The sequence below is a fragment of the Lampetra fluviatilis genome, chromosome 1 (assembly GCF_964198595.1).
Source record: "Lampetra fluviatilis chromosome 1, kcLamFluv1.1, whole genome shotgun sequence".
Taxonomy (NCBI): Eukaryota; Metazoa; Chordata; class Hyperoartia; order Petromyzontiformes; family Petromyzontidae; genus Lampetra; species Lampetra fluviatilis.
The window spans coordinates 32,059,587-32,076,010 of record NC_136275.1 but is presented as its reverse complement, the minus strand read 5'-3'; the positions used below and the strand labels follow the sequence as shown (position 1 = coordinate 32,076,010).

The 16,424-nt window shown below is 48.0% G+C and overlaps 1 protein-coding gene across 4 annotated transcripts in view; it reads right to left on the bottom strand.

The window, feature by feature from the left end:
* Positions 1-4,922: 4,922 nt before the first annotated feature.
* LOC144934761 (monocyte to macrophage differentiation factor 2-like) overlaps positions 4,923-16,424 on the bottom strand; it is a 33,272-nt gene continuing 21,770 nt past the window's right edge. For all 4 annotated transcript variants that reach the window (XM_078860895.1, XM_078860903.1, XM_078860886.1 and 1 more), the window contains 5 exons: positions 16,022-16,182; positions 15,082-15,156; positions 14,086-14,187; positions 11,873-11,942; positions 4,923-11,346 (listed from right to left, as the gene is read on the bottom strand). In XM_078860895.1, the coding sequence (XP_078717021.1) occupies positions 11,107-11,346; positions 11,873-11,942; positions 14,086-14,187; positions 15,082-15,156; positions 16,022-16,182 (648 nt within the window). In that variant the 3' untranslated portion in view covers positions 4,923-11,106. The remainder of the gene's footprint in view (positions 11,347-11,872; positions 11,943-14,085; positions 14,188-15,081; positions 15,157-16,021; positions 16,183-16,424) is intronic.

The following is a 16,424-nucleotide window of genomic DNA, read 5'->3' as shown; positions in this document are numbered from 1 at the left end:
CTCCTGCCGGATGGGGGACCATGACGATTACAGTAATCTTTTGCTGCTGATGATCATGACGATGACAATGTCAACAATGTGGTCAAGTTTCTCTTGGTGGGCCCATGATTGCAACTGGCTGACCTAATAAACCAGCTGACATGCAAATTACTCCATAAGGGGCCATCCATAAATGACGTCACGTGATTTTGGACGATTTTTGACCCCCCCCCCCCCTCGTCACACGGCGTCACAAAAAGTCAGACCCCCCCCCCCTCAAATATGACGTCACAAAGCTCTGCCCCCCCCCCCTAAAAAAGGCTTAAAATCGCTTTAAACTATTGTCATTGTAGTGCGCATATAATGTGCCGCTGCACTATTTAATTAAGTAGAACGTGTTGTCTATATTTATTTAAAGTTGCGCATTTTGACGTGACGTCACATTTCTTAACCCCCCCCCCCCCTCGTCACACATCGTCACAAATGTCTGACCCCCCCCCCACCGCCCTAGGTGCGTGACGTCATTTATGGACGGCCCCGAACACCACGAGCCGCGGTGTCTTTTAAGCGCAAAGAAGACGAAGAGGACATGTGTCTCCTCTCTGAATTTGCCCTTGCGTGCCATGTGCGGTAGGGCATTCAAGTCATTAACGGGAACTGCTGCAGCGCTTCAGGAGGAAGCCAAACGAATACAATAGCCAAGACGCGAGTGGTGCTCAGTGCCGCAGGGACATCGTGCACATCGCGGTTCATTGGCCAAAGCGTGTTCATTTATTTCATTTACTACTCTTGTTGTTTCAACTTAGATTCTTCAAACACACCTCGTTAATGCGCCTTTAATGTACCCGGCCAGCGCTTACGATCTGCTGGATGCAGGCCTCCCCCATGCTGTGTTGGGAGTTCCTTTTGGACATACTTTGCCACTCGCCACTGATGTTCGTCATGCGCGTGAATCGGACTTCGTGGAACCGCTCCATTTATGCCACTGCTCCACCACTTCTCCAACCATCTTCTTGGTTCTTTCGGTAAAGTCACGTAGAAGGGAAGTAATAAAATAATAAAAATAAAACATAATAAAACATTTCTCATTCTTCGCCTGAGGACGGCTGCTTGCGTTGTGGCCGAAACGTCGTGAGAATTGTTTTATTATGTTTTATTTTTATTATTTTATTACTTCCCTTCTACGTGACTTTACCGAAAGAACCAAGAAGATGAATCCCTGCAGTCACTAAAGCTTTAAATCGAAATTCTCCAACCATGTCTATGTGTGCCCGCCGAGTCGATGCCTGGCTGGTGTCGTGTGTACATTCCAGTGCGTTTCAAGTCGCGATCTAAACTCGTGTGGGGGTAAGCATCGATTCTTACGACTCGTGCGCATTCCATCACCATCATGCTTACGCTCGTTCACCCAGGAAAGCCTCAGTCTCGTGACAAGTTTTTTTTTGTCGTCGGGAGCGATGATTGTAGGTATGGATATTGAACTTCTTTCGCACAATACGTATAGCCAACCGTGCTTAATCGGAGGTAATCCGATGGAGTACTTTGAAATAAATGTTTTCAGTTGGCAAATTTGGACCACGGCGCCAGCACACAATGACCTCCTGTTAGGAATCACGTGACGGGCTCATGAATGTCCACTGTGAATCAGACGGCGCGTTCGAATATTTTACGGCAGCGGTTCTTAAAGCTTCAGTGCAGCCTTTGGTTCTCTATCGTGTAAAAACAATGTAATGATGTGATTAAATACATAGGCTTGATGACGCAAAGTAGTTGTACTTAACGTGCCCATGTTTAATTTGTGTTTAGATGATTTACCTTCGAAACGAAACCTGGCCATGTCTCACAACCCCAGAAAGGGAAAATCGCACCCCCAGGGAGTGCGTGTACCCCGCGTTAAGAACCCCTGGTTTATGGGTATTATACCCGCATTAATAATTGCCAGGGCAGCCGTTGGATTCGAACCGTGAACCCTTTACAACAAGCGGACGAACGCGCTACGGATGGGCCACTCCCAAAGAGGTTCAAGTGGCCCCTTGCAGCCGCGAAAGGTCGCACGAAAAAAATCGAATCGTGTTCGACTTGAGATGAAATCAATGGGTCACGCAAGTGCAACACGTTAAGAGTCAATTTGAAGCCACACGCATTCGCGTGGCTGTACGGCCGCCTCGTGGTCAAATGCGGCTCTGCACGGATCCATGAACGATTTGACGCTGTCTCCCCGATAGACCTAGTCTTCACCTGAAGACGGCTGCTTGCGTTGTGGCCGAAACGTCGTGAGAATTATTTTATTTTGTTTTATTTTTATTATTTTATTACTTCCCTTCTACGTGACTTTACCGAAAGAACCAAGAAGATGAATCCCTGCAGTCACGAAAGCTTTACATCGAAATTGTATTATGTTTTATTTTTATTATTTTATCATTTTCCTTCTACGTGACTTTACCGAAAGAACCAAGAAGATGAATCCCTGCAGTCACGAAAGCTTTACATCGAAATTTTATTATGTTTTATTTTTATTATTTTATAATTTCCCTTCTACGTGACTTTACCGAAAGAACCAAGAAGATGAATCCCTGCAGTCACGAAAGCTTTACATCGAAATTTTATTATGTTTTATTTTTATTATTTTATAATTTCCCTTCTACGTGACTTTACCGAAAGAACCAAGAAGATGAATCCCTGCAGTCACGAAAGCTTTACATCGAAATTTTATTATGTTTTATTTTTGTTATTTTATCATTTCCCTTCTACGTGACTTTACCGAAAGAACCAAGAAGATGAATCCCTGCTGCAGTCACGAAAGCTTTACATCGAAATTTGGCGATACCTCTGGGTCCCCAGCGGGGGGCAAGTGGTGCAAGAAGCAGACAGACAACACACGTGCGCTCAACACGTGCATCAAGAACACTGGTCCTTAAATAGGCAAATATATATATTTATTTGATCGGCGACGTTCGGGCAAGGACCCTACTTCATAGCACATGCATAGAGAGGCCAGAGATATTGAGTGGACAATACGAGTTGAAGACTGCACGGTGACACCGTGGAGCCTAACAGGAATACTATTTGACATGTTTCCCTGTTGCATATGAAAAGTTACCTATTCGTAGATAGAGTAAAAAAACGCTTTAAACGATCGAAAAGTATTACGATAGTAGTTTAAAAGAAACAAGTTAAACGCTGTACGCCTTTTGGCGTCCTCTGGTCTAACACCGTTTGAGACGAGGCTCAAAAGAAAGCTGTCTCTGGTGCGGTGTGGACCAATCAGTTTCAAAGACAATGCATATTGTTTTGAAACTGATTGGTATTGTGGTTAATGCAGACATGGTTCCTTGTAAAAGGTTTCAGTTTGGTGTTTTAGCAACTTAACACCTGTTTTGTTGACAGAAAAAATAGGAAAACCCTATTCTGAAGTTAAACGTTTGTTAAGAAATCACACCTGATAATAAGCGCACGTATATGTGCAAATTGATGTACAGGGTGGGCCCTAAGTAACTGCCTGATTATAAATAGCGGTATTTTGTGTAAGAAATAAAGTTGATGACGAACCGGTACGTCTCAGTAGCTTGCAAGAATAGTTGACGTTTATTTCAGAAACAATTGTTACATTATTTCAACACAGAGAGGCGATGGCGGATATTTAAAAAAGCCGAAAGGCTCCAAATCGGCACCGTATTCGGGCGTGTATTTGCCGATTCCGGCAATCGGGAACGACGCTGAATGCCAAGCGTCGTGTTGGCAGACCTCGAACCGGTCGATCTGCGGCTTCAATTGAGCGAGTTAAGGGAGAGTGTCTATGCGCACCTCGAGATTTCGACGAGGAGACGCTGCACCGCTCAATTGGGGCTCGCACGAGTCTTGGGTACAGGACTTGCATCTCTTTCCATGTCAGATTCAGCCGGTGCAAGAATTGCAACCCAGAGACAATCGAAGCCGCCTAGAGTGGCCTCGCGTGCTTTCTTGACACGGAGGGTGATGGAAAATGCCGTTGAAAGAGCACGGATTTTGCCAACACACCGCAGGCGGTCATTTACACGATATTCATTTTCACACAATCTCCGTGAATCAAAGCATATTCCATCGGTTTGTATTTGTGTTTAATTTCATTTATCTAAAGTTAAAGGCAACACAAATCAGGCAGTTTACTTGTGGACCACCCTGTATATATATGCGTGTAACAATATGGTAAAGGTGCAACCCTGTAATTGGTTGCACACGTGCCCTGCTGGCGGAAGGGCTTCCACTCGAGGAATTTCGAGTCTCGAGTCTCCCTCTAATGCAGTGGTTCTTACGCGCCTGCTGGGGGTATATTTTCAGAAGGTAAATCGAAAGACAAATTAAGCATGGGCACGTACGTACAACTACTTTGTTTTCTTGGTTCTTTCGGTAAAGTCACGTAGAAGGGAAATAATAAAATAATAAAAATAAAACATTATAAAATAATTCTCACGACGTTTCGGCCACAACGCAAGCAGCCGTCCTCAGGTGAAGAACAGGTCTGTCGAAAAAGACAGCGTCTGAATGAGACGCTGTCTTTCCGACAGACCTGTTCGTCGTCGTGAGAATTATTTTTTATTATTTTATTATTTCCCTTCTACGTGACTTTACCGAAAGAACCAAGGAGATGAATCCCTGCGGTCACGAAAGCTTTAAATCGAAATACAACTACTTTGTTTCATCAAACCCATGTGTTTATTAACATTATACTTTTTAACGACTGAGAGCCAAAGGGCTGCAAGGCTGCAGTGAAGGTGAAGAAGCGCCAGTGCAGTGTTTCTCAAACTTGTTTGGCCCCTGGACCCCCCCCCCCACCCCGGGTGACAAAAAGCTTTCACTCATCTCTAAACACCAGTCAGACAATGATGCATGTTACCGGGACATACACCAAAACAATGTGCAGCCTTACATTTTTTAGGGGTGCCATTTAGGGTAGCTTCCCCAACTTTATTAAAAATTAAATATATTAATTGTCCGAAACGAAAAAAAAATGTGAACATTGTCAATTTCCGGATCGACCTGCATTTGCATCACAGCCCGACGGACTAACCGACAGGACCCGTCACGAGACACTGTTGCGGTGCGGCGACTAGGCTCTGAGAAACACTGCTCCAGGGGGTATTCTATAGCAATATAACAATAATTGTTACGACTATAATTCATTGACATTAAACCTGTTCAGCCACAAGAACTTCGCCGACTCTCAAGTTTCATTTTCAGCAGGATCTTGTACTGCTACGTTTGAGCGATCGGCTTCATATGGGACGAAACCAGAGTATGGGGCCGTCCATTTAGTACGTACGCATGGAGGGGGAGGGGGGCTTAACCCAAATGCGTACGCTTGCGTATGGGGGGTCTACTGACAATGTACGCATAGGAAACGAGGGGGGGGGGGGGTGAAGCCTCGATAATAATTTGTCTACATTGGCCTTCAAATAAGATAGACTGTCCGGCGGTGGACTATCTGTTTGCTTAAACACGTGAATATGATTAATCCTTGATCGTTTCTGCGTGGATTAAATATCGGCCGTTCTATAGGATTTGGTGGGGGGTAGTGGTGTAAAAAGTCCGCGTGCGTACAGGGAGGGGGGGAGGGGTCAAGTTTTTACAGATTTTTGCGTACCTACTCAATGGATGGCCCCTATTGTACTCGGAGAAACCCCACCAAGCACAGATGAGTTCACGGGCACAGCGACTCCCATCGCCATCCTGCCCCAACCTCGTAGCCAGCAGTCCAGTGTCATGCTTTGGGGGCGATTCACAAATCTCCACGTGATCCACTAACCCCCACCTTGCGTGCAAAAAAACACCACTCGCGTCTGAAGGAATGGGTGAGAGTTTTGGTGTGTGGACTTTGAACGAGGTGAGAGCACAACATTAAGTGATGAATTTGGAGTGTGGCAATATTCGTTTGTTGTATTTATGCTTGCTCGGCCAGCGCGCGCTCTGCGAGTCCAAGTTTCAAACCGAAACAAACGTTTTTTGGATCGTCTCAACTGTTGTACCTCGGCTCATTTTTTGGATTAGTCCGAAAACTGGGAACACATCCCGAGTACATCGTATGTACATGCCCAGCGGAAGGTATTTAGAATGGAGCAGGATCATCATGGAACATGAATATTTGTAGTTGATCCTAAGAAGAGGCCCGAGTTGAAATTAGGTCTGACGATCATCCCATTATCACAAGATTCAAACTGTCAATGCTTCATGTATTTTTTTTATTCCAAAAACTAAATAAAAGCAGTTATAACATATCACCATTGCCTTCTCTAAAAGGTAAGAATGCCATCTTGTTTCGCAAACGTTACTTTAGCCTATTTCTCTTCTTGTAAAACAGCGTGCAAAAGTTAAAAGTGCATTAGTACAATAATAAACTGTGGTATAAAAGTGTTACCTTCCATGCACACATTAACCCGCACACGCGCGGCGCGTCCCCTTAGCACGCTGCGGGCGCGACGCCTGTTCGCCAGGAACAAGAATTTGACCACCGTTACAAAAGTGATCCGTTTTCCCGCAAGAGCTCCAAGTTTGCACCATCCATACAGAGCTCTCATATCACCACCAGACAGAACATTCACGCGGCAGCCAAAGCTCAACCCACGGGCGACCATAATTCGTAGTCGTGGAAGTGCCCCCGTTCAATAGCCGCCATGGGGGTCCCTTTGGCTTACTCACACGTGGGTCCCCCATGGCTATTTGTTTCTCAAACTTAAAAATCGACCCCACGACTCAGCGTGCGATAAGTGCTTAAGTGTGCTCCGTGCGCACGTATGAGCTTGTTTTTGGTTAAAGTTGGCAAAAGCCACCCTACCAAAGTGTGGTGGTCCCATTTCAACTTCGTTTAACCAGACGAGAACCCAGTGACCATCATTGTTCCTCTCCTGAATGAGATCTGGGCAACCCAATGTTACAAATCGGTTACGTTTCGCTACATTTTGTGGATTATTTTTTTACTTGACCATTTTTTATTAATCCGTACGATACCGGCACATTAAAAAAAAAATCTTCATAATCCAGAAATTACCAGGCAACTGTGTTGGGGATTGAACCTTTTGATCGTTATAAACTGGGTCGGTGGTGAGGATAATTGACCACGAGATTTGTCCTGGTAGGAACCTCCTGGTAACACCAGCCCACAGGGGATTATTGTGTCCGTCCGTCCGTCGTGCATCCAAAATGGGAGGGGCTGGGTGGAGAGGGGAGGGTGGGGAGGGGCTGGGTGGGGAGGGGAGGGCTGGGTGGAGAGGGGATTGTGGGAGGGGTGGGGGGTGGGAGGGGTGGGGCTGGGTGGGGAGGGGCTGGTCACACCGTGGTGCCCTTATAAAACTCAACGTTTAACCTACTCACGCCGGCTTGTGCCCGCCCTCATAGTCGGGTATATTTGCGGAATACACCACGCCGCCGTTCACCTTGGCCATTGACCGAGCAACCCAACGTTCCTACCAGCTCCCTCCGCAGGAATGTGTTTAAAGATGCCACATTTTTTCGAACTGGGCAGGTTTGTACCCTCTGCTCATTTTAAACTCACTGTTTAAAATGTACCAAATATTAATTAATAGATGTATTTTTATATATACATACTAGTCGTTGACAAAATGTTAGTTAAGAAATGAATGGCCAGTTCAGTTCCCATGTATTAAAAAAATCTTCTGAACTGCCTAAAACACGACAGGTATCATAGAATACTCTCCGTATGGACACCGAGGGTGTCTCCGTTCTTTTCAGTGTCCATCCTTGTAGTTGGCGCTACTATCTGCCCCTTCCTCAACACGTATCACTGCTCTGTGCAAGCCGCTACACTCACGCACTAATGTCCTCGCTTATGATGACGCCATTCATCCAGAAGAGCCTCATTGGGTCTCACAATATGCTCACAGGAGGACCTTGTTTTTGGATGTTTTCCCAGTTCCGTGTTTTGAGGATCCTTTGCCTGTCAGAGGAGTACCCAGAGAAACCCCACCGTGCAAGGCAATAACCAACTTGCTGTACTGTCATCTCCTGGCCACCCGGAAGCCCAGCAGGTTTAAGGAGTCTGGACAGCATATGATGATCTCTGCGTGATCCATAAACCCTGCATCCTCACGTGCTGGGCCACAGGCACGCATCACCCTACACCTGCAGAATTTATGTTGTATTCCAGTTCAATTGTAGTAATACGATCTATGGAGTCAGAGTAAATGTCTTCCCATTCATTTTGCCTTCAAAAGAAGAAAAAAAAGTCCATAATCCCCTTCGGGTCAACATGGGCATATGTCCAACACTGGTGTCTATGATATACCGCACATCCTAACCATCTATACATCTGTAAAATACAGCAGTATATGTCATGTCAAATTGACACTGTATGCAAAACACAAGGCCCACAAGGGATCACAGGCTTCAAAGGCCAAACAACTTTCTTTACATAATATATGAGAATCTGTGTCACCGCATAAAAATGTAAATAACGTTTAGGCCCACCAGTCTACGGACTTTGTGGTCCAATTTTTCCCCCCAGCATCGTGGTGTTTAAGCAGTAAACCCTAGACTGGTTTTGACGTCTCTGGATCTTATTAGCAGGGTGTGGCCAGTTAAACAGATCCTCCTGGGTGTCCAGTCGTCACAGGCGGGGGTGTTCCACGAATATCATGGGACCGCTCAGTGCAGTACAGCAACATTGTAAATTATAAACCAAGTAGGCCATACTGAAGTTAACACCTCTTGTTCTATCGTGCATGGTTGTAAAATGTCTTGTGAAGCCCACATTGATGCCTAAAAAATATGTCCTTCGCAAATTGATATTAATTTCTGTTTTAAAAATACACCTTTATTTTAAAAGATGTCAAAGTTTTAGATAATCAAATGGGGGTCACAAGGCATCTGGATCACCCTGTACAACAACGGGGCCATACTGGAGCTGTGCAGAGCCAGCAGAGCCAACTCGGCGTGGCACAGGAGAGGCCCCACGTTGTTTGTCCACCACAGGATCCGAGCCGTGCTGCCGACGTCGCCTGCAACGAAGGAACACGATGGAAATGATGAACCCTGCCCCTTGGCCCTAAGCCAGATTCATATTTATCGTGAGGCCAGGTGACCGTGGTTTGTTTTCAACTCGGCACGGCAAATAGCCAGCGGGGAAAGCCACTGTGATGGTGAAAATTTAATATAAGAGAAGTTGAAGCCAGTTTAGAGTTTGCCTGCTGAAAACAAATGCTGCTGGGAAGAACTGGTACAGAACGCCAGAGGCTGCTGGCCATACCAGAATCTTATTTTAGCATCATTCGGTGGAAGAGAACAGTAGCTATGAGTTAAATTAATTCCGTAACCGCAATCCACTGTGATGGCACATAATACATTTTGTACACCTTTTTGCAGTCGGGATCATGGACGTAGAGCACAGTGATGGAAACAGCGAATATCTGGTCACAGCTGTGATGACGACTCCCAGTGGCTTTGAAAGTAATGCTGGACAGCTGCTTTGTTGAGGCTGCCGCCGCAAATGCAAAGTGATTCATAGATACCCCACCGATTTCTAATGACATTGGTCTCGGTGCAGTGCATGACTGGTTGCAAGAGACACCTGCGCACTGGATTGTCTGAAGTGAAACAAATTGCGTGGCCCTCGCATTCACCGGACTAGCCCCACTGGCGTAGCCCCACTGACACCTCCAATGACGTAGCCCCGCTGGACTTTATCTGGTGTGGTCACATCAATTACAGTGTGTGTGTGCGCGATGCAAAATTATGCATCATTGTTGTAATAAAATCGCAGGACACTGTTAAGAGAGTTAACCTCGTGTGTTCAGATTGGTGGAAGACGTCTGCCGGCGATGGAATAAAACGCCGGCTACAATTTCTCTGTAGTGTTACAAACGCATCACACTGCCTAGGTCCATGATTCTGGTGGCAAAAGGAATTTGATATTAAATAACAGCACCCTCTCCTCGATTTGTAATCTCACAATCACTTGCGTGGCTTGCGCTGTCTGTGGAAGGTCTATTATATATATGACTTGTATGTCCTCATAACTACCAACAATTGCTTCTGGCGACTTCAAAACAACCATGCAGCTATACATTTATACAGGAGAACCCCTTTTTATCCGCGGCCCTATTATCCGCAACTCCTATTATCCACCGCAGCTGTAGGGTCCGTGAAAAAATATATTGTTCATGGCGCCATTTCTTCCTATTATCAGCAGTTATCTACAATTTTATCCAAGATACATGGTGAAATTGCTTCCTAGCAATCACCATTATTTTTGCGCGGATAAAGGAAGCTGCACGCCAAATTCGTGCTCTTATTGACGGGGTTATCCGCAGCTAATGCCTGTCACCCCATTACTCCTCATTGCCCGTGAATTTTTTCGCAGATTATTGGGAATCACGCACAACATGCATGCCAATATCCACGGGGTTATCCGCTAATTTTTTCATTCCGTGGATAAGAGGAGTCAACTCGTGCACAACCCCGTGGATAATAGGATCCGTGGAGATATGCGTCCCTCACATCACCACGGGTAAGAAGAGTTCTCCTGTATAAGCCGAAGTAATCGAAAAGTTTGCGGCCTGACATGGCAATTCGTATCCTCAAGGAATAATAATTAATTATTTCCCTGTCAGGTTCTCTTATGATTTCTCTTGGTCCGTCGTCATCACCGTCACGATCATCGATGACTCGAGGCTTTAACCCCCAGCCAGAACAGCTGCTCATCTCGCTCCTCAATATACTCGGAGCTTCCAGCTCACGTTTCTTAATCGTCACAAGAACATCAACTCCTCTGCAAGTGAGTCTTTACCTGCGGAGACATGTGTGGAAGGCACTCGGGGGGTGAGCCAGGTCTGGGAAGTGTGGGTTTTTGCTCCAGATGTCTCTGGATTATCTCTTGACATTCATGAAAACAACCAAAATGTGTTTTTGTCCCTCCATATTTATCCATTGACGATTTTTAAAAACACCCGTAAAAAGAACACAACGCAAGCCATCCGACTGCCGCAACACCGTAACGACCTCCGTGAAGCTATTGCAACCTCAAAAGTAAAGCCGTAGCGTCAAGTCCCTTCCACATCAGGCCACAAAAGACTTTTCGACCCACCGTCCCGATCGCCGCACGTACGCACCACGCGCACAAATACCGCCGCCGCCGCCGTTTCAAAAGTCCCACACGACGCGCACTCCGAGCGGTTCGGCGGCCGTCCCGTCGACGCCGCCGGCCCCCCGCCCGTAGAGGTGGCGCCAGATGGCGAAGTAGTGCACGGTGGCGCCCAGCACCACGAACACGTGCCAGATGGCGTGCGCGAACGGCACCAGCCCGTCGCTTTTGAAGAACACCACGCCCAGCGCGTAGAGGGCCCCGCCCAGCGCCAGCTCCCACACGCCGTCCTGCTCCGGCTGTCGGGTTGTTATTTTTGTTTCGTTCAGAATGGGGAACAGAATCAGTCGATTCAGACTGGAGGGGGAATACGGCGAGCTGTGATGCTCGTTGCTCCCCACCGATGTCCAGTCGGGGCACGGGGGTCAGAACGTTACAACAGCAAAAATACAAAAACACGATAGGAGCGCAAAATACAGGAAGGGTTAAAAACCGAATCAATTAAACATATATATACAAATAAAACTAAACAATTTTTGTTAATCTTACCAGGTAAAGCCCACTGAGTTACTAACCTATTTTACAAAAGCGACCTGGTCAAAGGAATCCATGTGACCACGGGGAGAACATCCAAACTCCAAATATACAGACGTCAGGGTCGAGATTGAAAGGTCACAAAGACCACCCCCCCACCCCCCCGGTGTGCACGTACGAGTGTGCACGTACGAGTGTGCACGTACGTGTGTGCACGTACACGGGTGTGCGTGTACACGGGTGTGCATGTACACGGGTGTGCGTGCGCGTTACATATGTGCTGTCACTCACGGATGAGAGGATGACAAGTGCGGGACACAGTCCCATTGTGGCATAGCACAGCAGCTCCAACAGCTTGTACCTGCAGGGCCAGGGACATCGTCATCATAATCATCGTTATCGAGGTGGCGGCATGCTTTCAGTGTGGCAATGTCACGTGAGAGCACCGAGCTCAGTGGTAGAGCGAGGAGTTCACAATCGGATGGTCACGAGTTTAAATCCTGTTTTGGGGGGGGGCGTTGTCTCGACCCTTAATAAAATAAGTACCACTTTAGAGGGGAAGTCAATAGTGTTTTTTCTTACGGATAGACTTGCCCTCGTCATAGGAATGTGGAAGTTCCACCACTCTGAGCTCTGAGCTGTGAAAACAGGAGGGCCAGCACTGCTGAGATCCTAGATTCGGTTTTGGGTTTCAGTCGCCCACGATTAAAACGGCTGCTCAAGTGCGGGTGAAGTAACCAATGATTTCCACAAAAATGAACATCACGTTAATTTTGGTTTTCCCTTAATGAATGCATATTCCATCGCTGAGAGTCACGATGCTTTGTTGCGACTGACACGTGACAAACGACTCCATCTCAACGAGCTTGACACGCAGCTGTAGCTCTCAGGGCGCAGTGTCACACTGGGCTGTGCAAAGAGAAAACGGACGCTGGAAGTTGACGTCACAGAACTATTTCCGAGGTTTCGTCGTTCGCCTTTCATCCACGCAAGCTGCACTTTCGCACATTCTATTTTTAAAGTTTCAGATAAACAAACGTCGGAGTAGTTGCCAGTTCACCGCAGCATCGAAAACCCATCTGAACAGTCCACACAGAGCGTCCAGATAAATTGTGATTCAGATGACTATCTTCCCTATAAACATTAAGCGGTGGAGCAGCTGGGATATTGGAACGAGTCCTGCCCCTTTTCTCCACTTCACGGACCTATACCGACGAGTATCGTGAAGTGCGGTAAGCAACCCCCCCCCCCCCCCCCGTGACCGGCACACTATCGGAAGGCCTTAATTCAGCACTGAATTGACAAAGGGCTGTAAGCCAACAGCGAAGGAAAGGAGGGGGAGGGGCATGTGGACAATCGGACAGAAGGAGCATCGGACAACGGGGGGCTGGCAGGTGACGCAGCCAGCAACTGCCGCTGTAATCTGGTGGCAGCGGCCACCACTTCTTACAGCTTCTCCGAGGGGGATTTCTCGATTGTCTCCGGAGCTGCAGCCTTGGGTGGTCGCCTGGTGCCTCCCAACCCCTGTGGAGATGCTCCCTGTTGCTGCGCTTGTCTCCTCCCCGAACGCCACGGTGGCAAGATGTTAACTACCTCGCCTGGTATGCAGGAGGTCGTGGGTTCGATCCCGACTCTGCTGACGCCTGTATTTTGGGAGTTTGCATGTTCTCCCCGTGGTCGTGTGGATTTTTCTCCGGGTCCTCCGGTTTTTTCCCTCCACATTTAGAATCAACGTGCACTTAGAATATTTGGCTGCTCTACATTTCCACATTGATAAGCAACTTCATTGGGCTATCATTTGTGGCCAGGTCACTTTCCAAAAAGAGCCATTTAGCTCAGTGGTAAAGTAAAACTAGTTCACAGTGCAAGGCTTTTTCCGTGTACACGGAAAACCGATTGTACCATTCAAGATATGCAGTCCCCTCCGCTGGCCTCCTGCCAAGTGTCGATTGACATCAAGATTGCAGTGATTGTTTTGAAGAATCTTCACGGTCTTGCCCCCCCCTATCGCTGCGCTCTCATCTCACTCGACTCTACGGCACGTTATCTCCACTCGGGCAAAGAACGCCTCCCCCCTCTTTCTTACGAAGCCGCCCACACGGTAATCGACCTTCGTTCCATGTGAGGCTGTCGCTCCTTCTCAGCTGCTGCGTCTGGAATTCTCTTCCGCTTGAACTCGGTGCACTCGAGTCTCTCATCTTTTTCAAGTCAAGACTTAAAAACATTTCTTTACTCAATTTCGCGTATCCATTGGCCTGTTTGTATCCAACTCTGTCAACGCTTTTTTGTTTCCTGTGAACCGTCTAGACATGTGGTTACAATTGTATTTTATAATATCAAACAACTGATCCGGTCCACAGAAGTAAAGGGCGCGGGGGTAGTAACAGAGTGGTTGATTGACAGTGTTGAGATGTAGTCACAATTAGTTACAGCATCCATCCAAACTGGACCGTGTTGACGCGCGACTCACCGCTAGCTCTGGGGGGGGGCCTTGCTGGACTCACCTCTCGTGATACAGGCACACGTAGATGGTGCCCGCGCATGCCATGACCCACACCAGCCAGCGCATGTGTGCAGCCCATGGGCCCAGCTCACGTAGATTCAGCCTGAACGCAAAGACAAAAGACAAATATGACCCATGTAGCCTTTAACAGACTGTTGGGGCAAGTGCTGTTAGCGAGTAGCACCTATCAAGGCCTGCATGGCACACGAGGGGGTGGGTGGCCAGCTCCACATAATGCACCAGCAAACCGTACGAAGCATACACCAAAGAGTACGCACACGCAATCGTATAAGTTCGTACGTATGCACGTACATGTTTTTTTCTGGTAAATACATTATTTTTATTGCACAAGCAACTGAGCCCATCATCTCTCTAGGGGGGGGGGTCAATAAAATTAGTACCACAGGAATATGGAATTTCCACCTCCGGCTCGGAGCCAATGACAGAGCGGAGCACCGCGCCTCTTTGCTCCCTTGAGCGAGGGGGGGGGAGGGGGGAACGCTGTGGCGTGTGCGTTCAAAAGCGGTGCGGCGTGAACGTGCGTGGCCCGCAGCGTGCACTCAGACCCGGCACGATACGTCGACGAATCGACCGAAGCTCGCGGTCGACCGCTTTCCGCCGTCGATTACTGGGGACCCTTGACATGCGGCAGCCTCCCGAAAGCGGCGGGAACCTCCGCCGCACCCCCTACGAGCGATGCCCAGAGTGGCCCGGCTGATGATGACGCCGATGCCGTCACCAAGCCCCCATCCCCTTTCCGTCCAGCGGCGCGCGTGGGGACACAGCGAGAGACCTTTTTTCTCTTCCTCCCCCAAACTATTTATGCTGCGTCATCCGATTTAGTCGGGTCGACAAACCGATGATCGGCAGGGTGATCGAGCAGCTTACATAAATCGGATCTCCCCATTCCTCGATCGCCCCACACGAGGGACCGAGGGATCGTGCGGGGCGGAGCAAGGAGAGAACAGCGAAGGGGGAGAAGCGGAGGACTCCTTACCAGGGCGCGTACGAGGCGGCGATGAAGAAGTAAATGGTGACCCGGTCGCACATGTGGAAGCACTGCTCCACTCGCCTGTGTGGGAAGGCAGCCATCGTCATCATTACCATCATCATTACCATCGTCATTACCATCGTCATTACCATCATCATTACCATTGTCGTCGTTACCATTGTCATCATTACCATCATCATTACCATAGTCATCATTACCATCATCATTACCATTGTCGTCGTTACCATTGTCATCATTACCATCACAAATTACCATCATTATCATTACCATCGTCATCATCATTACCATCACAATGACCACCGTCAACGCTACCAATGTCACAATTACCATCGGCATCAGTACCATCGTCATCATTACCATTATCATTACGATTGTCGTCGTTATCATCATTACCATTGTCATAATTACCATTGTCATTATTACCATCACAAATTAGCATCGTTACCATTACCATCACAATTATCATTACCATCGTCATTATCATTACCATCACAATTACCATCGTCATCAGTACCATTGTCATCATTATCGCCATAATGAAATAGCTTCGTCATTTGATGTCGTCTCAGAGTGCTGGACACGCACTCTGAGGGCATGCCCAGTGGACCTGGTTACTCGGAGCCTGGCCTACATGTGGGCATTAGACTGGCACTAGGGGGGCGACGTTCCCTGCGCGTAATCCCCAATAAGAAATTGTGTAGACCATAACACCAACCCGACTAGTGAAGGATGAATCAAAGCCAATTATGTTATTGATTATAATGCCAACTATTGGCCCAGGAGAGCCTCATGAGAGAGATAGAGCGAGTGGGACGGCGAGGGAGACGGAGGGAGAGACGGAGAGAGACATGGCGAGTGAGACAGCGAGTGAGACGGAGAGAGAGACGGAGAGAGACATGGCGAGTGCACCCCGCCGGGCTCTCACTGCAGGTGGCTCTTCCTCCATGAGATGGTGTGGAAGAGCGTGGAGACGGTGAAGAGCGCGCAAAGGCCCAGGCCGTACACGCAGGCCGTGACGCCCTCCAGGGGCCCGGCGGCGCGCCTGTGCAGCAACAGACTTCCCAGGGTGCTCGGGAGAATCCACAGCTGCGAGCGGCACAAACACGAGCGACACGCACGGAACGGCCGGCTCGGCTCAGCGCACACAAACATCGTCTTGCGCCGCCGATTGCTCGAACGGCCGTGGTTTAAAAGTCGTTCGCCTCTCCGATTATAACGCGAGGGAACTCAAGGGCCGTAACGAGCCGTGGCGTCACGCGGTTGGAGTGTGGTGTCTTTGTGCGACAAATGAAACGGGACTTGCGAGCAGTCTCATGAGCTCCCCATCC